General features: G+C 43.7%; 1 protein-coding gene across 1 annotated transcript in view; it reads right to left on the bottom strand.

Annotated features, from left to right (window-relative positions):
* Window positions 1-18,353, bottom strand: part of LOC138877360 (uncharacterized) — a 37,669-nt gene extending 19,316 nt beyond the window's left edge. Inside the window, exons 1-3 of the mRNA XM_070156965.1 lie at window positions 18,207-18,353; window positions 16,920-17,849; window positions 16,123-16,751 (exon numbers count right to left, since the gene is read on the bottom strand). Of these exons, the coding sequence (XP_070013066.1) occupies window positions 16,123-16,751; window positions 16,920-17,849; window positions 18,207-18,353 (1,706 nt within the window). The remainder of the gene's footprint in view (window positions 1-16,122; window positions 16,752-16,919; window positions 17,850-18,206) is intronic.
* Between the last annotated feature and the right edge of the window lie 3,410 nt (window positions 18,354-21,763).

The following is a 21,763-nucleotide window of genomic DNA, read 5'->3' as shown; positions in this document are numbered from 1 at the left end:
CTTACTGATGGGGCTTAAGAGCATTCAACCTTACGCACCCTGCCGAGTTTTGAGACAGTTCGGAAGATGCCAGACAGTACCTCATGAGGAAGATCTTAGCACTCAAGCAGTTGAGATAAGTCCTAACGGACAATTCCCAGAAGCAAAGATTCGCCAAATCTGGAGTGAGTGTCAATATTTGAAATCAGATACTTGCGTGCGGGATCGAGCCAAAGGAGAGACGGCGCCAGGTTACCTTGCATGGTATAGAAGGGAACTTGAGCATGAAAGGCCAGCTAAGAGACCCCACATCCGGAATTTCACCGAATCATCGCAAAGACAGTGGGATTGGTTAGCGAAGGAAAGAGGCTATTGCGCCGAAATCAGCAGGTTAAAGCAACAAGTGGGAAGCTTGAAATATGAGCACAACATACAAGTTGCTACCAATCTGGGAGAGCGGAACAGGTTAATTCAGGAAAATGAAATGCTCAGAGCCCAGATCAAACAGATAAGGGTGGATGCGGATAAACAGCCAAGGCGTCGATCAGACGAGCAGCTGATAAAAAGGTTAAAAAGTGAAATCAGGGAATGGCAAGATGGTTTGGAGAAATCTGAAAACATCATGGCAGAGCTCAGGGCACAGTGGGATACAAGAGCAGATGAGCATCGCCGATACCTGAATCAATTGGAAGGCGACCACGAGAAAACTGTTGCTAAAATAAAGAGAGAGAGATGGCTGCACTTGAGATCAAAGCAGCTAATCAGGCCAAGGGTTTCCAAATTGAGGGCAGATACTGGTACGACTCAATAGCCCAGATGAAGTTGGAAGTACGGCGACTGAAGCATCAGCATATACAGGATGCTCAAGTATTCAAGATATGTAGCGATCAGATAAAACGCCTACTCATAGAGAAAAAGCAAACCATAGATAGGATCAAGGCCATTGCCCATGCCATCACCAGACGATGTCTACAATGTGAGAACATGTCCAGCGTTACCATCCTCTCGGCAGTAATGGGTCATGTCAAGCAGACTATGCACGAGCTGGAGCAACTTGAGAGGGATCTCACGCCTAGGACCGCGGCAAGGCCGAATGATGCCCCGCGGACACCAATTTTCAAAACCATAATGCACTCATAAGTCAAATTTGTATCTTAGCATCTTCTGCTTGTTTTTCCCATCAGGGTGATTTTTAGTCTATTTTGAGTCTAGGTTTATTTTCAAAGTTCGCTTTTTCTTTTGCAAAATGTAGTTTGTAATAGACCATTTCAACAATAAAGAGGTTGCTTCTTTTACGCTCATTTGTGTTTTTCGAACTACGTAATGATCTGATTCACGTAGGCATCGTGATACGTAGGCAATCCTCATCGGATCCGGTCGCATTTCTTTTACTGCAAAATAAAAAAAACATAAAAGAAAAACAAAAAAAAAAAGAAAAAGAAGAAAAAAAAAGAAAAGAAGGGGAAAAACTAATAAGAGGAAAAATGCCGGAATGACGCATGCTCTCGTAGAAAACATATAGTAATCCACTTAACTGCATAGGTGCATCATGCCCAACGTGAGATTAACTATCTGTTATTTGCTGCAAATTAACCGCGCGTTTGTCGTTGAGTATCCCAGGGTTTTTGGAAAGACGGTTGGTTTGGTGAAAGTCTGGCCTCGCACTCATACTTCACGAGGTCAAGGAGAAGTGTTCAACTACCTGTTGTTAGGACCAGAAGCAGTACTCACACTTACTTCACCAGGTCAAAAGGAAGTGTGGAAATGTCTTCAGAAATTCCATTGCAAACAATCCCTGTTTCCGAGGAAAGCTCGATCTCAGCCGTCCTCACACCTGAATCCGCAACTGCGGAGGAAAATAGAATCCTACGGCTCCGCATGTTGGAAATGCTGGACGATTGGAATAATGGGAAAGAGCCGCCAAGTGTCGTCCCCGGATTCCCTGAATTATTCTCCAGGTCAAGTGGGACTTCTAATGTCCCCATAAATTATCCTGCTACCCCATTCGGGTACCCAACCACCTCAGCCTTCTCTGCTGGATCGCCTTCTGAGCCTCATCCCCGAATGTCATCCACTGATGCAAGCATGAACATCTTTACTGCATCGCCTTGCCCGATTACGGCACAGCCTACCACGTACAAGCCAAGCTTTGACTCATCCTCTTTTACATTCCAAGCACCATCGTTCTCAATGGAACCAACTAGGTTCGCTACCAGCACTAATCCTCTACCGCCTCAGTGCGAGCTTGCACCCGGGCAGGATCAGAACCCCAGAATTGCAGAACAAAATGAGATTGCCAAGAGAATGAGAAGCCTTGAACAAAGTTTGAAGAATATGCAAGGATTGAGCGGACAGAAGAGCGTCTCTTACGCCGACCTATGCATGTTCCCTCACGTGCACCTGCCAGCGGGTTTCAAGACCCCAAAGTTCGAGAAATACGATGGGCACGGTGACCCCATTGCACATCTTAAGAAATACTGCAACCAATTGCGGGGAGCCGGCGGAAAAGAAGAACTGCTAATGGCATATTTTGGGGAAAGTCTAGTAGGGATAGCCTCGGAATGGTATATGGACCAGGAAATGTCCCGATGGCATATATGGGATGATCTCGCCAGAGATTTTGTGAAACAATTCCAGTATAACATCGACATTGCGCCAGACCGAAATTCGCTGTCGAATTTGAAGAAGAAACCTTCAGAAAGCTTCAGGGAATATGCTATTAAGTGGCGTGAACAGGCGTCAAGAGTGAAGCCTCCCATGGATGAAGTGGAAATGGTCACTACTTTTCTCCAGGCTCAAGAATCTGACTATTTCCAAAACATGATGTCAGCCATGGGTAAGCCATTCGCGGAAGCGATCAAGATTGGAGAGATGGTAGAAAATGGTCTGAAAACAGGTAGGATTCTGAGTCAAGCAGCCATAAGGGCAACCTCCCAGGCCGTCCAAAGCGGGTCCGGAGGAATGACCAGAGGGAAGAAGAAAGAAGAAACAACTATGGCAGCCTCGGAAGCAAGGGAGTAACGTCATCCCAGGCCCCGTTTCCCGGAAAGAACCCCACAACACTATTTCCCCCACTCCAATTTGGCATATGCTCATCAACCTTATATGGTCATGAATGCCCAACCTTATGCCCATCCACCACAACAAGCCAACCGAGGCCCAGCTCCACCTCCCAGAAATCAGCCTCCTTACCGCAACCACTATAACCCACAACCCCCGCAGAATAACTTTCGCCCTCAGGAGCCACCTCGACGGCGGACTTTCACGCCCATCGGTGAGCAATACTCTACTTTGTTCCCTAAGCTAGTCCAATTGGGTTTCTTGCAACCAATCCCTCAAACAAGGCAAAACCCGACGTCACCTTCTTACAAAGCTGGAGTCAGATGCGCCTATCATTCAGGGGCCGAGGGACATGATACAAATGATTGCTGGTCGTTGAAAAGAGTGGTCGAGAATTTGATAGAGCAAGGGAAAATAGTGCTAAGGGACGAAGAGATCCCAAATGTGACTAACAATCCATTGCCTGCTCACAATAATGGGCCGCTGATCGGAATGATTTGCGAAGACAAAGAATTCGACCCTGCTCTGAAAGCCATAATTGCCATTGTCGACACGGGGAAGAGGCCCGAAACAGACCAGAAACCAGGAAAGGGGGAGGAGGCCAAGGCTATAAAGAAAGAACTTGAAAAGAAGGTGGAGAAGAAAGTGGTACCGGTAGGGGATGGAGTTCTTTACATACCACGAGGTCGAGCTGAGAAGACGCAGAACTTCGCAATCAAAAAGACAAAACCTATGTACGTGCCGAAAGGGGCCTATGTGGTCCGGGGGACGATTCAACCACCTCGGCTGAATGAGCCAGTGGTTATCGGACGCGTGCCACAAAAGCCAATGACCAACCCGTCCACAGTGCCGTGGAATTATCAAAAGACTTTGGTAATGTACAAAGGTAAAGAGGTCATGGGAGAACTTCCAGAAAATACTTTCATTGGAAGGTATTCAAACACCCAAGAACTGAACAACGCCACACAAAGGCGCTTCCCGCCAAAGAAGCCCGTAAGTGTTGAAGAAGCGGAAGTGTTCTTCCAACAAATGAAAATGCCGGATTACGAAGTGATAGATCAACTGCGCAAGTACCCCGAGCAAGTGTCCATGCTATCATTATTGATGAGGTCGGCCGAGCATCAAAAGATCTTACTGAAGACCCTGAATGAAGCATATGTGCCAGTTGAAACCTCGGTTGAGCAATTAGAGCGGATGACAGAAAGATTCTTCGCCGTCAACCAAATCTCTTTCAGCAAGAACGATCTACCCCCGGAAGGAGCGGCACACAACAAGGCTTTGCATCTAACAGTTAAATGCGAAGACTATTATGTCAAGCGGGTAATGTTGGATGGAGGCTCAGGCGTTGACATTTGCCCGCTCTCCACGCTACAAAGAATGGAAATTGGGACCGGAAGAATCCGACCCAACAATGTCTGCGTAAGAGCTTTCGACGGCATCAAGAGAGATACCATGGGAGAAATAGACCTGTTGTTGGTCATAGGACCAGTCGAATTTCGAGTAACCTTCCAGGTGATCGACATGGACACATCCTACAATTTCCTCCTTGGCAGACCTTGGATCCATGCGGCAGGAGCCGTGCCTTCCACTCTTCACCAGATGGTGAAGTTCGAGTACGAAGACCGAGAAATCGTGGTCCATGGGGAAGATGAGCATGCTATTTACCGGGACCCATCCATTCCATATCTGGAACCGAGAGAAGGGAGCGAACACACGGTCTATCAAGCTTTTGAGATTGTACTGGCAGAGCAGCACGAAGAGGGAATACCCTGCCCCCAGCCTTTCTTGTCTAACGCCTCGGTTATGGTGGCCAAAGAGATGATCCGGCACGGATTTAGGCCAGGGAAGGGGCTTGGACGAACCCTTCAGGGAATAACAGAACCCATTACCTTGCCAGTCACCAAGAAACCTTTTGGACTAGGTTTCAAACCTACTCCAGCAGACGAAGAGTGGGCAAAGAAAAGGAAAAATGAGGGTTGGAAGTTACCTCGACCACTGTCGGATTTATATGCAACTTTCATCAGGCCAAGGTACGTTGAAGAAGAAGATGATGAAGTCTTCACAGCTGAGGAAATCGAGGAGATATGTGGGGCGATGAGAGAGATGCTCTACGAGGTCCACATGGTTCAACCAGGTGAAGGCACAAGCACTCCTGAGATGCTGTACATGGGGCTGAACGCGCAACTTCAAAACTGGGAGGCCACGCCATTCCTGACTAGACGGAAGTCCGGGTAGACCTGTCCTGCCACCTTTCCTGTGTCACAAGTTATCTCCAGGACATAACTTGGGCGTTTTATTCCTTTCAATTGTTGTTTTGAATTCCTAAGTTGTAAACATTGTTGTCTTCCAACTTTCCAAAGAAAAATAAAAAAAAATCATCATTGCTTTCCCATTCTTTCTTTTGTTCTGATTTTAGTTATTTTTCCTTTTACCTTTCTTTTCAGTTATAATAATGCGGCTTTAAATATGACATGCTTGCGGACTTCACGCCCAGGTCACAATGAGCTATTTAACTGCGAATTAATGAACCCAGAATCAGAATATGATGCGGAAGAAGCTTTTAGGGAGATAAACCGAGAGTTGGAATATTTCGAGAATAAACCTAAGCCAAATCTGAATGACACTGAACCGGTAAATTTAGGAACCCCGGAAGAAATCCGGGAGACCAAGATAAGCATTCACACGGACAAGAAAACGCGAGAGGCGATAATTCAACTTCTTTTTGAATTTAAAGACGTGTTTGCTTGGTCATATGATGACATGCCGGGACTAGGTGTTGATCTAGTGGTTCATAAATTGCCGATTCATCCTGATTGTCCTCCAGTTCAACAAAAGCAACGAAAGTTCAAAACTGAGGTCAGTGACAAGATTAAAGAGGAGATCACCAAACAACTGAAAACGGGAGTGATTCGGGTAGTCCAATATACAACATGGTTGGCGAATGTGGTTCCAGTACCAAAAAAGGACGGGAAAACTCGGGTATGTGTAGATTACCGAGATCTGAACAGAGCAAGTCCTAAAGATAATTTCCCGCTGCCCAACATCCACATCCTCGTTGATAATTGTGCCAAACACGAGATATAGTCTTTTGTAGATTGTTACGCTGGGTATCATCAGGTATTGATGGATGAAAAGGACGCCGAGAAAACTGCCTTCACCATGCCTTGGGGCACCTACTGTTACCGGGTTATGCCGTTTGGTTTGAAGAATGCTGGGGCTACTTACATGAGGGCCATGACTGCCATTTTCCATGACATGATGCATCAGGAAATAGAGGTGTACGTGGACGATGTGATAGTCAAGTCCAAGACGCAGGATAATCACATCCAAGACTTGAGGAAATTCTTCGAGAGATTAAGGAAGTATGACTTGAAGCTGAACCCAGCCAAATGCGCTTTCGGAGTTCCGTCAGGCAAACTTTTGGGCTTCATCGTAAGCAGGAGAGGTATCGAGCTAGATCCAACTAAGATAAAATCCATCAGAGATCTACCTCCTCCAAGAACAAAGAAAGACGTGATGAGTCTGTTGGGCAGGTTGAACTACATCAGTCGGTTTATTGCCCAGCTGACAAGCACGTGTGAACCCATATTCAAGCTGTTAAGGAAAGATGCGGCGATTAAATGGACAACTGAGTGTCAAGAAGCCTTTGATAAAGTCAAAGAATACCTTTCGAATCCCCCAGTCTTGGTCCCTCCAGAACCAGGGAAGGCCACTTTTCTTGTATCTGACAGTCTTGGAGAACTCTTTCGGCTGCGTCCTCGGGCAACACGACGTAACCGGAAAGAAGGAGCAAGCAATCTACTACTTGAGCAAGAAATTCACCGGCTACGAGGCCAAATACACTCTGCTGGAAAGGACATGCTGCGCTCTCACATGGGTTGCTCAAAAGCTGAGACATTATCTCCAAGCCCACACTACGTTCCTCATAAGCAGGTTGGATCCTTTGAAGTATATATTTCAGAAACCAATGCCTACTGGGAGACTGGCTAAATGGCAAATCTTGCTTACGGAATTCGACATAGTCTATGTCACTCGCACGGCAATGAAAGCCCAGGCGTTAGCAGATCATTTGGCCGAAAATCCGGTCGATGAGGAATACCAGCCATTGGATACCTACTTTCCAGATGAAGAAGTAAACACCGTAGAAGTGGTCTCGGAGGAAGCTCATGTTTGGAAGATGTTCTTTGATGGAGCCGTGAACGCCAAGGGTGTAGGGATTGGGGCAATTTTGATCTCGCCTTCTGGTCAGCATTATCCCGCCACAGCTAGACTTCGTTTCTTTTGCACAAATAATACAGCTGAGTATGAAGCCTGCATCATGGGCATGCATATGGCAATCGATCAGGATGTCGAAGACTTACTGATTATGGGAGATTCTGACCTGATTATCCGGCAAGCTCAAGGCGAATGGGAAACTCGGGATGTCAAACTTATCCCTTACCGACAGCATGTGGAGGACCTCAGCAAGCGCTTTACATCAATAGAGTTCAGGTATATCCCGAGGTGTCACAATGAACTGGCAGATGCACTTGCTACTTTGGCTTCAATGCTACCCTACCCGGGCAACGCCCACGTCGATCCTTTGGAAATCCAAATCAAGGAAAGACACGGTTACTGCAATGTAATCGAGGCAGGATCAAATACGCAGCCGTGGTACCATGACATCAAGAGGTTCCTAAAGACACAAGAATACCCCGAGCACGCTACTGGAGATCAAAAGAGGACCATTAGGCGACATGCAAGTGGTTTCTTTCTAAGCGGTGAATTGTTGTATAAGAGGACCCCGGACCTCAATCTTCTAAGATGTGTCGATATCGAGGAGGCAAGAAAGATCATGCACGAAGTACACGCAGGTGTGTGCGGACCTCACATGAACGGGTATGTCTTAGCAAAGAAAATCCTTCGAGCAGGTTATTACTGGATGACCATGGAAAAGGATTGCTTTAGCTTCGTTCGGAAGTGTCATCAATGTCAGGTGCACGGTGATTTGATTCATGCACCTCCCACGGAGCTGCATCCCATGTCTGCACCTTGGCCATTTGTCGCCTGGGGCATGGACGTCATTGGACCAATCGAACCGAAGGCTTCGAATGGACACAGGTTTATACTGGTTGCCATCGATTACTTCACAAAATGGGTAGAAGCTGTCACTCTCAAGTCGGTCACTAAAAAAGCTGTAGTGGATTTTGTACACTCAAATCTTATCTGTCGTTTCGGTATTCCTGCGACTATCATTACAGATAATGCAGCAAACTTGAACAGTCACTTGATGGGAGATGTATGCGAGCAGTTCAAGATAACGCATAGGAATTCTACTCCTTATCGGCCGAAAGCCAATGGTGCTGTGGAAGCGGCAAACAAAAACATCAAGAAGATTTTGAGGAAAACGATCCAAAGTTCCCGACAGTGGCATGAGCAGTTACCTTTTGCATTGTTGGGGTATCGCACTACGGTACGCACATCAGTAGGAGCGACTCCTTATCTTTTGGTTTATGGGACCGAGGCTGTAATACCGGCAGAGGTAGAAATTCCTTCGCTTCGAATCATTGTCGAAGCAGAAATCGAAGACAGCGAGTGGGTCAAGACTCGGTTAGAGCAATTGACTTTGATTGATGAAAAGCGAATGGTCGCTGTTTGTCACGGACAGTTGTACCAACGAAGAATGGCCCGTGCTTACAACAAGAAAGTCAGACCTAGGAACTTCGAAGTAGGTCAACTGGTACTAAGGCGCATTCTGCCCCATCACCAGGAAGCAAAAGGGAAATTTGCTCCAAACTGGAAGGGCCCATACATCATCAGGAAGATATTGCCAAGAGGAGCATTGTACCTAGGTGACATTGGAGGAAATGATCCCGAAATAGCAGTGAATGCGGACGCAGTAAAAAGATACTATGTCTGAGTGACGCCCCAGCGATCCCGACATATTTGAAATGCTGAAAGTTTTATTCCCACTATCAACTCTCTCTACAAGCCTTTGAGCCTGTTACAAAAAAAAAGAAGCAAAACAAAACAAAAACAAACAAAACAAAACATTGATTGAGGCCTGAACTACGTTTGACTTGATTCCGAAAGGATACGTAGGCAGCCTCTCCCTGAGGTCCAGTCACACCAACAATAAAATCCCATTCACCCTGAAATTGAAATCGTGGCACGTCGAGCAGTTTAGAAGTTAGTATCATCTACCTCTCTTTACCAAGCACAAGCCTTCAAATCAATTACCAAAGAGAGTGGGAAACTAATAAGCGTCACAAATGGAGACCGGCACACTCTGAATTGAGAGAGATAAAATGAGAGAGTCTCGTCGGTGAAAACCTTCGGGCACCGCGAGGCGACGGGAGTAGAGAGACCAAAACGAGAGAGCTTATTTAGCAAAAACTCACAAAGAGTGCTATCAAGCGATGACAGGAAGAGAAATGAGAGAGGTCAGCTGGCGAAAACCCGTAAAGGGCGCTGTTGGCCGAAAAAGAATGACTCCACCCCAAGAAGGTCTTGGCAAAGCTCCACCGGTTTGGAATCACAGATCCGTTCTGGTTCAGGGAAACACAAGTTCATGGAAGGTCAGGCGTCCAGTCCAAAGAGCATGTCATGTCATTTAAAGCCAGCGTTATCTTCCTCAGATAAGTCTTTCTCGTCCCAAAAGGGACACTCCCTTCCTGAAATTTGTTTTCTCCTTTCTTTGTTTCTCTTCGAATCCCTTTTATGTTTTAACCCCAAGTTCAGGATACACCGGAAAGGGCAGGTGGCAGGTTTGTTTGCACGGAATCCCATCTCATGAAGGAAAACGCCTCATTTCGTTGGTACGATTGCCCAAGCCTGATGAATCATGATGTTTGATGGTGTTTAAAGTAAAGAGGAAAGAGAGAAATCTCCCCCAGCAAGTCCGCCTTCGGACGAATCCCCACAGAGTCTCCCTCTGTACAAATCCCCACAGAGTCTCTCCTTGTACAATCTCCCACAGAGTCTCCCCAATATGAAAAAAAAAATCCCCGTTGGAATTTCCCCAGCACATCCCCAGCGAGTCCCTTTGTAAAAATTCCCCGAAGATCTTACCCCAACCAAGCCTAGAAAGCCCACTGCGAAACAATTACCCAGCATGCCCCATTGTACAAAGATCCACACAAAGAATACACTTTGTAAATATTCCCCCATGGGACTTCCTTTTGTACAGAATACCCCCAATAAAATCCCCGTTGGGAACCTCCAAGCAAAACGGGACACAAAAAAAAAAAAGAAAAAAAAGGGGCCTTACGAGGCAAATCATCACAGAACCTGGAAATGCAAGCTTGAGCGGTCTAAAAGGTTTCGACATATGAATCAAATCAATGGCGGGACTTCGCAACAGAAATGAAGATGCAACAAAGCAACCGGGAACGATCAAGGTCACCAAACCGACCGTCATTTCCGAACTAACAAATGTTCTTTGTCTGAAAAGTTGAAACAGGTTTAATCCAAGACAACCGTTCAAGAAGCAGGTGTCGCCCAAAGGAGAAGGTACATGGGTACAAGAAATATCTTGGCAATAAGGAACTCACTCGAAAGGTAAGTTTCCGCGAAACTCTCTTTTGTTTTTACTAAAACAAGAAAATTCAAAACAAAAAAAAGAGGTCAGTTGTTTGTTCTCGAATTTTGTCCCCAGCTAATCAACATTAGGGTTTTAAACCCTAAACTGAATTTTTCTTTTAGTCAGCATTAGGGTTTTAAACCCTAAACTGAATTTTTTCCTTTAGTCAGCATTAGGGTTTTAAACCCTAAACTGAGCTTTTCCATGCAGTCAGCATTAGGGTTTTAAACCCTAAACTGAACTCTTTCCTTTCAGCCAGCATTAGGGTTTTAAACCCTAAACTGAGCTTTTCCATGCAATCAACATTAGGGTTTTAAACCCTAAACTAAAATTTTCCTTTAATCAGCATTAGGGTTAAACCCTAAACTGAATTTTTCCTTTAATCAGCATTAGGGTTTTAAACCTTAAACTGAATTTTTCCTTTAGTCAGCATTAGGGTTTTAAACCCTAAACTGAACTTTTTTCCCTTCAGCCAGCATTAGGGTTTTAAACCTTAAACTGAGTTTTTCCTTTCAATCAGCATTAGGGTTTTTAACCCTAAACTGAATTTTTCATTTAATCAGCATTAGAGTTTTAGACCCTAAACTGAATTTTTCCTTTAATCAACATTAGGGTTTTAAACCCTAAACTGAATTTTTCCTTTAGTCAGCATTAGGGTTTTAAACCCTAAACAGAACTTTTTCCATTCAGCCAGCATTAGGGTTTTAAACCCTAAACTGAGCTTTTCCATGCAATCAGCATTAGGGTTTTAAACCCTAAACTGAATTTTCCTTTTAGTCAGCATTAGGGTTTTAAACCCTAAATTGAGCTTTTCCATGCAATCAACATTAGGGTTTTAAACCCTAAACTGAACTTTTCCTTTAGTCAGCATTAGGGTTTTAAACCCTAAACTGAACTTTTTCCATTCAGCCAGCATTAGGGTTTTAAACCCTAAACTGAGCTTTTCCATGCAATCAGCATTAGGGTTTTAAACCCTAAACTGAATTTTTCCTTTAGTCAGCATTAGGGTTTTAAACCCTAAACTGAACTTTTTCCATTCAGCCAGCATTAGGGTTTTAAACCCTAAACTGAGCTTTTCCATGCAATCAGCATTAGGGTTTTAAACCCTAAACTGAATTTTTCCTTTAGTCAGCATTAGGGTTTTAAACCCTAAACTGAACTTTTTCCATTCAGCCAGCATTAGGGTTTTAAACCCTAAACTGAGCTTTTCCATGCAATCAGCATTAGGGTTTTAAACCCTAAACTGAATTTTTCCTTTAGTCAGCATTAGGGTTTTAAACCCTAAACTGAACTTTTTCCATTCAGCCAGCATTAGGGTTTTAAACCCTAAACTGAGCTTTTCCATGCAATCAGCATTAGGGTTTTAAACCCTAAACTGAATTTTCCTTTTAGTCAGCATTAGGGTTTTAAACCCTAAACTGAACTTTTTCCATTCAGCCAGCATTAGGGTTTTAAACCCTAAACTGAGCTTTTCCATGTAATCAGCATTAGGGTTTTAAACCCTAAACTGAATTTTCCATTCAGCCAGCATTAGGGTTTTAAACCCTAAACTGAGCTTTTCCATGTAATCAGCATTAGGGTTTTAAACCCTAAACTGAATTTTCCTTTTAGTCAGCATTAGGGTTTTAAACCCTAAACTGAGCTTTTCCATGTAATCAGCATTAGGGTTTTAAACCCTAAACTGAATTTTCCTTTTAGTCAGCATTAGGGTTTTAAACCCTAAACTGAACTTTTTCCATTCAGCCAGCATTAGGGTTTTAAACCCTAAACTGAGCTTTTCCATGCAATCAGCATTAGGGTTTTAAACCCTAAACTGAATTTTTCCTTTAATCAGCATTAGGGTTTTAAACCCTAAACTGAATTTTTCCTTTAGTCAGCATTAGGGTTTTAAACCCTAAACTGAACTTTTTTCCCTTCAGCCAGCATTAGAGTTTTAAACCCTAAACTGAGCTTTTCCATGCAGTCAGCATTAGGGTTTTAGACCCTAAACTGAATTTTTCCTTTAATCAGCATTAGGGTTTTAAAACACTGAACTGAACTTTTTCCCCTCAGCCAGCATTAGGGTTTTAAACCCTAAACTGAGATTTTCCATGCAGTCAGCATTAGGGTTTTAAACCCTAAACTGAATTTTCCCTTTAATCAGCATTAGGGTTTTAAACCCTAAACTGAACTTTTTTCTTCAGTTAGCATTAGGGTTTTAAACCCTAAACTGAACTTTTTCCTTTCAGTCAGCATTAGGGTTTTAAACCCTAAACTGAACTTTTTTCTTCAGTCAGCATTAGGGTTTTAAACCCTAAACTGAACTTTTTCCTTTCAGTCAGCATTAGGGTTTTAAACCCTAAACTGAACTTTTTCCTTTAATCAACATTAGGGTTTTAAACCCTAAACTGAACTTTTTCCTTTAATCAGCATTAGGGTTTTAAACCTTAAACTGAATTTTTCCCTTTAGTCAGCATTACGGTTTTAAACACTAAACTGAATTTTTCCTTCAGCCAGCATTAGGGTTTTAAACCCTAAACTGAACTGTTTCCTGTAGTCAGCATTAGGGTTTTAAACCCTTAAGCTGAACTTTTCCCCAGTTGGTCAGTATTAGAGTTTCAACTCTAATACTGAACTTCTCCCCAGCTAGTCGGTATTAGGGCTCCAACCCTGAACTGAGCATTTTTATCTTCCTTCATCAATTTTATGAACTTCCTGGCGAATAATTCACGAAATTTTCCTAGTGAAACTGGGGCAAAAAATTTCGTTCGTTTGTTTGTTTTCTCCCGCAGGTCTAACCTCGAGCCACACAGATCGAAATGACCCACGAGATGAGTCTCAACTCAGAATCAAAGAAGAAAAAGACAAAAAAAGATGTCCCGAGATATCAGAGTAAATGGAAGGCGTATCGACTCCAACATTTGATTAAGGTCCTGAACTCTGCCAGTCGCGTTTCACTCAGTATCCCAAAGATTGAACAAGTCGCCGCAACTCGCAAGCATCAAGATTCGGATCAAAGTCTCCAAGCACAATCAGCTAAGACCCAAGATCAAGTCGCAAAAGAATCATAGATAGGAATCTTGTAACTAGCAGTTGACATGCATATAAGTGTTTAGTTCAGTTTCAATTTTCCTTTGGTTGTAATAAGGCGGTCAGTGACGCAGCAGTGACAACAACAACAGCAGTAACAGCAAGCATTGCAATCCCATGGTAGTCCCAGCTACCAAAATTTTCCCGAACTACATTGATCTGATTCCTGTTTAGCCCAGGATATGTAGGAAATCTTTGAAGCAAGATTCGGTCAGATCTTTCAAAAACATGCTTCACACGGAGCAGTCCATAGGCAAAAATCGCTCATACACGCTCACTTTATCTTTGCACGAAAACTCTTCGTGTTTCCGAACAAAGAGGGGCAGCTGTGAGCACGTGATTTTTGTTTCGCGCAATAATCGCTCCAAAAGAAATAAAAAATAATAACAATTGGTCCTGCTGTACAATTTTTGGATTTTTACATGGCACTTTGTTAATTATTTATGACTTTTGCCCATTTTATTTTATTAAAACAAAATACAAAAAATGTATGTGTCATGCGTAATTTGAACCATAATCCGGTTGTTAAATAGAAAATCATAAATAGGCATCTTGGTCCGTGATTTTTGTTTTGTTTGATTTTACCTGCTTCAAATATTTTGATATGTGTGTAAATATGTGTATTAAGTGTCTATTTAATTTTAATTTGATTTGCTTGGGTTTGTTTTAAAAAATAAAATAAAAATATATATAAGAAAATATAAAAGAGAATGCAGAATTTGTTTAAAAAATCTGCTTGGGCTCATTTTTATTAAATTTGAGGCCCAAATCAAGCCCAGAGAGTGAGCCTGCCCCGGTCCAGACCAGATGATACCCAGAGCTTCCAAATGACACCGTTTTAACCTGGTCTGATCTGGGCCGTTGATCTCAGATTGATCAACGGCCAAGATCACTTCCCCATAACCCATTGATGAACCCGACCCATTTCCACCCGGACCAACCCAAAACCCCTTTAGATGAAACGACACCGTTTCTCCTAAATCTTCAGATCCAAGCCATTGATTTCGATTGATCAGACGGCTGAGATCAACCCACCCATTCCATATATAAGCCCCCTACCATACCCTGCCCCCCTATCCAAGACCCCGCCTTCGTCTTCATCCCATTCCCCTCCAAACCCTAAGCCGCCCCTGTATTCTTCACCATGAAAGTCGGCGGCATGAACGCCGGTGGCCTTCACCTTAACACCATAGGACCATCTCACCCCCTGAACATGGACCTGTTGACCGTTTAGTTCGAATCATCCTCCAGGTCCTCGAATCTTCATTTGAAGATTCGAGCAAAACTCGATCTACACCGATCTGCCCTAGATTCATACCAGACAACCCCCGGACCCCCCTCGTGACCAAACCATGCTTGGTTTGGTCCGAATCTAACCCTGGAAGCCCAAGTTCCAAATCTACCTTCCACAAAACCTAAAAACCCCAAGCCTGGTCCGTGCCTGTTAAGCCAAGAGGTTAGGGTCTAATGGACCTTAATCGAAGTGTTTCTCATCTGAGAAACACTTCGATTAAAGTCTGTTCAACCTTAAAAAGAGTCTGTTCAAACACAAGCTGATTTCTGTTCCTTCTTTCAAAGTTTTAAGGTAAGTTTTGTTTTCTCTTTATTTTTTTCTTTAGTCCATGTGCTGTTTAAAAGGCTGTTCATGTTTTTGTGAAATTTGTGTTTTTGAATTTTACCAACTGTGTCCTTTCCACCTTGCCTGAACCTCGGTGTTTGATTGAGTCTTTCTTCTACTGTTCTGATAATGTGTATGTATGTATGTGTTGTGCAATTAGCTGAATGTCAAATTTGAACTGATTAACTGATTCCTCGAGTACAATTCTGCTTAGTTAGTACAATTCAAATCATGTGCTTGATACTTTTAAATGGCTGATTTTGGCTACGATTGTACATGTTATGATTAATATAGTCGAGTCGACATATGTCGTCAATTAGTTTTAACTATCTGAACAATAACAAATTGACCTGCTGCTGTTAAACATTGCCTGAATCAATTAAGAACTGAGTCTAGTGCTTATAATTGTTAATTTGAATCAGAAATGTAAAATCAATGTTTTGTTTAGTTACAGTTTTGAAATTGGAGGGCATGTGCACTTGTGCACAACATGTGCATTTGTGCACAGCCTGTGCCCTGCCTAAGGGCTTTTTGAATTAAATAGTTTGACAGCATATGCTGTCAGACTACATCCTACTGCCCACACCCTACTTTAGTTTCTGAAATAATAAACATTGCTAAAGGTAAGCCTGCCAAGGGAATATCATGGGGTTTTGTTTATACTTAATTAGCTAAGTGGAACTGAAAAGGGGCAGCACATGGGAGGGTGTTCTGATGGTCTAAACAGGCTGTTAAAGGGATGATTTGAGGCTTATAAAAGGGAGGAATTCCATCAGTTCGGGGGCGGGCGCGCAAAAAGGAGGTGTGACACCCGATACTTGGCCTGACGAAGGACCTGGACAGACGTGGAATTGGTTTGGGAAGAACCCAACCTCTTTTCTTCATCTTGCGGGCTCGTTTTACATCCACCACCGTAGGCTTGAAACCCAGCCCAAATGTATCTAGATTCTTGGGCAAATAAACTGGCTGAACAATCCCTTGCAAATCAGCACCCAACCCTTTGCCTTGTACAAACCCGTTTTTCAACATTTCAGAGGCTACCATGACAGTTGCAGCTGTTATCCTAGGGACCGGGATGATTTTCCCTTTAGGAACCTTTTCTACCGAGACTGTATCAAAAACCTGGTAAACCCACAACCCTTTATCATCATCAGTCTCTATGAAGGGTACTATGGCATCACTTACAGTGCTCATGTTGTCCTCCCCATGTACTACGATCTCTTGTCTATCCCAATCAAATTTGACCATCTGATGTAGTGTAGAAGGCACTGCTTTGGCAGCGTGGATCCATGGTCGCCCCAACAGAAGATTATAATACACCGCCACGTCTAACACATGAAACTCTATGGTGAACTCGACCGGACCAATTGTCAATTCAAGTATGATGTCACCCACTCTGTCTGTACCACCACCATCAAACTCCCGAACGTAGATGCTATTCTTATGAATTCTGTCATCATCAACCTTCAACTTGTTCAATGTAGACAAAGGACAGATATTGGCACTTGACCCATTATCAATCAGTACTCGAGTGACTACCGAATCTTCACATTTCACGGTCAAATAAAGAGCTTTATTATGTTTTGTACCCTCCACGGGCAATTCATCATCAGAACATATCACTCTATTTACCTCAAAGATTTTGTTCGCGATTTTCTCCAAATGATTCACTGAAATTTTATCGGGGACATGAGCTTTGTTCAATATCTTCATCAGAGCCCGACGATGTTCATCTGAGTGGATAAGCAATGAAAGCAACAAGATTTGGGCTGGCGTTTTTCTTAGCTGCTCAACAATAGAATAATCTTGTACTTTCATCTTTTTCAAGAACTCTTCTGCCTCTTCCTCCGTAATAGCTTTCTTAAGTGGCGCCGGATTTTCCTTGGGATCCCTAGCCTTTCTCAACTCTTCGGGTGCAAAACAACGTCCCGAGCGAGTTAAACCTTGTGTTTCACAGACTTCTTCTTTGATTTCCTTCCCCTTGTAGGTCACAACTACCTGTTCATACTTCCACGGGATGGCTTTACTGTCAATTACTGGTAACTGGATTACTGGCTTTATAACAACTGGTTCTATGTGAGCCCCCTTCACGACTGCCGCAGGTGTGCTTGATATTCCCCAAACCACTACCTTGATCGGCTCTGGTTTTTTCGCAACAACGAAAGATCCTTTCCCCATCACCACAGCTGGCTTGTTGTCTGTTCTTTTCAACTGAACCGATAGTTTCACACTAGCTAACTTTTCATTCACTTTGGCTTCACTAGAACGGATCGTAATGACTGTCTGTGATGGCTTCTTAAGCTCTGCTCCCTTATGTATCAGTTCAATCATGTTGGCCTCATGATGCGCTAGCAACGGGTTCTGGCTAATATCGGGCGCCTCCGGGGCCTGAACCTTGATTCTGTTTGTGTCAATAAGCTCTTGCACAACAGTTTTCCATCTCCAACATTTCTCAGTATCATGTACGGGATCCCCTGAACAATATTCACAGCTCACTGAATGGTCCAAATTTCTAGGAAGGGGATTTGGCATTTTGGCCTCAACCGGGTTCAACAGGCCTACCTGCCTCAGTTTGTGGAAAAGAGTGATATAGGATTCTCCCAGCGGAGTGAATGTTTTCTGTTTCTACATTCTCTCATTTCTGAAAGCCTAGTTTGGACGGAAGCCGGATCCTAGCCTATAAGCCCTCGGGTGTGGATATGTGTTTTGTGGAGCTGGGTATGTGTTTTGGGTAGCTGGCGCACGCCATTGCGCGTGAGCCGGAGGCTGGGTATAAGTTTGGGCATGATGGACGGAAAAGTGTGGCTCTGGTGGTGGGTAATAGTGTTGAGGAGAGCCATATGGGGTATACGGGTAATTTGGGTGGTGGGGTCTGGGCTGGTTGTAATAAGGCGAATGGCTTCTAGACCTGGACCATACTCCGGATTCGACAGTTACAACCTCTTCTTTCTTCTTCTTTCCAAGCACACCCCCAATGCCATTTTGAATAGCTTGGTTAGTTGCTTTTATTGTTGAATAACTCATGATCTTATTGGATTTGAGTCCCTCCTCAACCATGCCTCCCATTTTCACGACTTCATTAAAGGACTTGCCCACTGCTGACACCAAATGACCAAAATAGGTGGGCTCCAAAGCCTGCAAGAAATAATCAACCATTTCACTCTCTTTCATCGGGGGTCAACCCTCGCCGCTTGCTCTCTCCAACGGAACCCATATTCTTGAAAGCTCTCACCGGGCTTCTTCTCGATCTTTGTCAATGACAGTCGATCTGGGATGATTTCAAGATTGTATTGAAACTGACAAGCGAAGGCTTGGGCCAAGTCATCCCAGGTGTACCACCTGCTATGGTCCTATCTAGTGTACCATTCCAATGCCTATCCGCTCAAACTTTGGCTAAAATATGCCATCAGTAATTCATCTGTCCCTCCTGCTCCTCTCATCTTGCTACAGAATCCCCTTAAATATGCTACTGGGTCGCCATGCCCGTCGTACAAATCAAACTGAGGCATCTTGAACCCGACCGGTAACTGAACATCTGGGAACAGACATAAATCTTTATAGGCCACACTTACTTGGCCTCCTAACCCCCTCATGTCTCGGAATGATTGCTCCAGGCTTTTGACCTTTCTGATCATCTCCTCCTGCTCAGGGTTTTTAGGCTGCTTCTCGGTGCCTGCCGTGAGATCAAGATGAGGGGTATAAGAGTAAGGTTCTGGATCTTTGAAGGTAGGCTCAAGGAGATAATACTGGTTGTCGTGCATCTGGAATAGAGGTTCACTGGGGGATCGGTGTAGGGTAGCAGGCGGAGGTGCTACAAAAACGGGAGTGATTGGTGGAGGAGGGTATGAGACTTGTTTGGATGGAGGAGCCTGTGATGTATGAGAAGTGGTGCCTTGGAATTGTTGGTAGAGGGGAAATGCTGGAGATGAATTCACAGTGGGTGGCTCCTGAGGCTGAGCCAATGGTGGGATATAAGCGGGGTTAGCGGGATAAATTGGCGGTGGATGCCCCTTTGCCCAGGCTTGGTACATTTCAGCCATCTGTTGTTTCAATTTATACATTTCCTCCCTCATTGCATGAACGTCCATTTCTTCTACTTCTTTCGATGGGTCAATAATACTCGTAATTCCGGGCCAGTCATGTTCACTTTATCCTTAGACCGGGTGTTGTATGGATGAGTTGCCAGAATGCCAAACAACTAACCACCTACCTGGACTCACACATTTAGACAACAATTCTGTTAGCGATTAGGCTTTAACAGATTGGATAACCGCACAGTAGGCATGAATACACCTATACAGTTAACCATTTCTATTATGCATTTGTTCAACCACATGCGTCATCCCGACATTTCCTTAGTTCCAATTGTAAGCTTTCTCTTTTCTTTTTGTTTTCTTTTCTCTTTTCTTTTCTCCTCTTTCTTTCTTTTTCCTTTCCTTCCTCCTTTATTCTATTCCTTTCTTGTTTTTCCGCTCTTCTTTTTTCTTTTCTCTCCTCTTATTTTCATTCATTTTTCCTCGTCTCTCCGCTTTTCCGTTTCTTTGTTTTCTTTTCTTTACTTGGTTACGGTCGAATCCTACAGAGATTGCCTACGTATCGTGACCCCGCACGAATCAGACCAGGCGTAGTTCGTGAAAATAAATGCATAAATAGAGGAACAAATTTTTGGGAATTTTCAGATTTTCATTACCACAACATTCTATTACAAACTAAACATTTTGAAATGGGAAATAACGGACTCCAACTAAACTCAAATACAAACTCCGAACATACTAGCATACTTGGACGCAAAAAGAAAATAGACTGACAAACAATGAACTCTAGAATGGAAAATACAGACTCGATCTATAAATACATTTGTGCTTCAAAAGTGGGTGACCGCGTGGCATCGTTTGGCCTCGCCGCGGGCTTAGGTGCCAAATCCCTTTCAAGTTGCTCCATTTCATACATGGTTCGCTTGACATAAATCATTACTGCCGAAAAGAAGGTAGTGCGGGTCATGTCTTCACATGCCCGACATCTCCTGAGGATGGCGTGGGCAATAGTCTCAATCTTGTCTCTTGTTCGACCCTTTTCTATAAGCAATCACCTTATTTGATTATTGCGAGCCTCCAACACATGAGAATCCTGAAGATGCTGATCCTGCAACTGCTGTATTTCTACTTCCATTCGGGCCAGTAAGTCATAGCAGTGTATTTCGGTCTCAAAAGCTTTAGCTTGCTTAGCTGCCTTATCCCCAAGGGTGACCACTTTTCTTTTCAGACTGGCAATGGTCTTTTCATAATCCTTCTTTAATTGTTGCGTGTAATGGGTGCGTTCTTCTGTTCTTTTTACCCACTGTGCCCGGAGTTCCTCTATGGAGCCTTCGGATTTTTCCAGCTCATCCCGGTACTCACTAATTTCCTTTTTCAGCCCCTTTATCAACCGCTCGTCCGACCGGCTCCTTTGTTGGTTATTGGCAGCTATCCTCATTTGCTGGACTTGGGCCCTAAGTGCCTCGTTTTCTTGGGCCAACCGGTTCTTTTCTCTTTGATCAGCAGCAACTTGCACATTGTTCTCAAATTTCAGAGCTCCAATCTGTTGTTTCAGCTTGCTGATTTCGGTCTGATAGCCTTCTTCTTCGCTAGCCAACCCCATTGTTCTTGTGATGATTCAGTGAAATCCTGGATGTGGGGTATTTTAGCTGGCCTCTGATTCTCAAGTTCTCTTCTGTATCATGCGAGGTATTCTGGCGACATTTCTCCTTTGGCCCGATCGTGCACACAAGTATCTGTTTGTAGATATTGACATTCATTCCAAATCTCGCGGACTTTTGCTTCGGGGCTAATCTCAATTACTTGAACACTAAGATCTTACTCCCATGGCACGGTTTGCCATCTCCCGAGTTGTCTCAGAACCCGACATGGAGCATAAGGCTGGATGCTCTTAAGGCCCATCAAAAGAAAATGCGACCTAGCTGCTGACATGTATATGATTTATTCAACAGGCAACCATCGCAACGTCCACTGTATCTGACTGTCCGTGAGATTACGAAAGTATGATATCCATGTTGTTACTCCTTCAGGCAGACTAACCCCGTCAATCCTTGTATAAAACTCTCCTATACATGTCTTGTCAGACGAACCATAACTCAAGAACGGGGAACGGTAGCACAGATACTCGGTCATCCACATTTGTAGCAACAAGTTACACCCCTCAAAAAAGTTTCCTCCGGCTTTGCAGGCAGTGAGAGCTCAGAAAATGTCAGATACGATCATAGGCGCAAGAGTGCTTTCATTTTGAGCAAGCAAGGTACTGACGACCCCGACTACTTTTATATCAATATTCTCGTCTTTCCTTGGGAACACCAGGAAGCCTAAAAAGGTTATCATGAAAGCCACCCGTCTGTGCTCATCCCATTTTTGACGGTTATTTTTACTGCATAGCTTGATGTGCGTCTTGTTAAACCCTGCCACGTGGCCGTACCTGTCGTATAT

Source organism: Nicotiana sylvestris, chromosome 9 (assembly GCF_000393655.2).
Source record: "Nicotiana sylvestris chromosome 9, ASM39365v2, whole genome shotgun sequence".
NCBI classification, from domain to species: Eukaryota; Viridiplantae; Streptophyta; class Magnoliopsida; order Solanales; family Solanaceae; genus Nicotiana; species Nicotiana sylvestris.
Note: the sequence above shows the minus strand (reverse complement) of the source record. Positions and strands in the feature narration are given on the sequence as shown.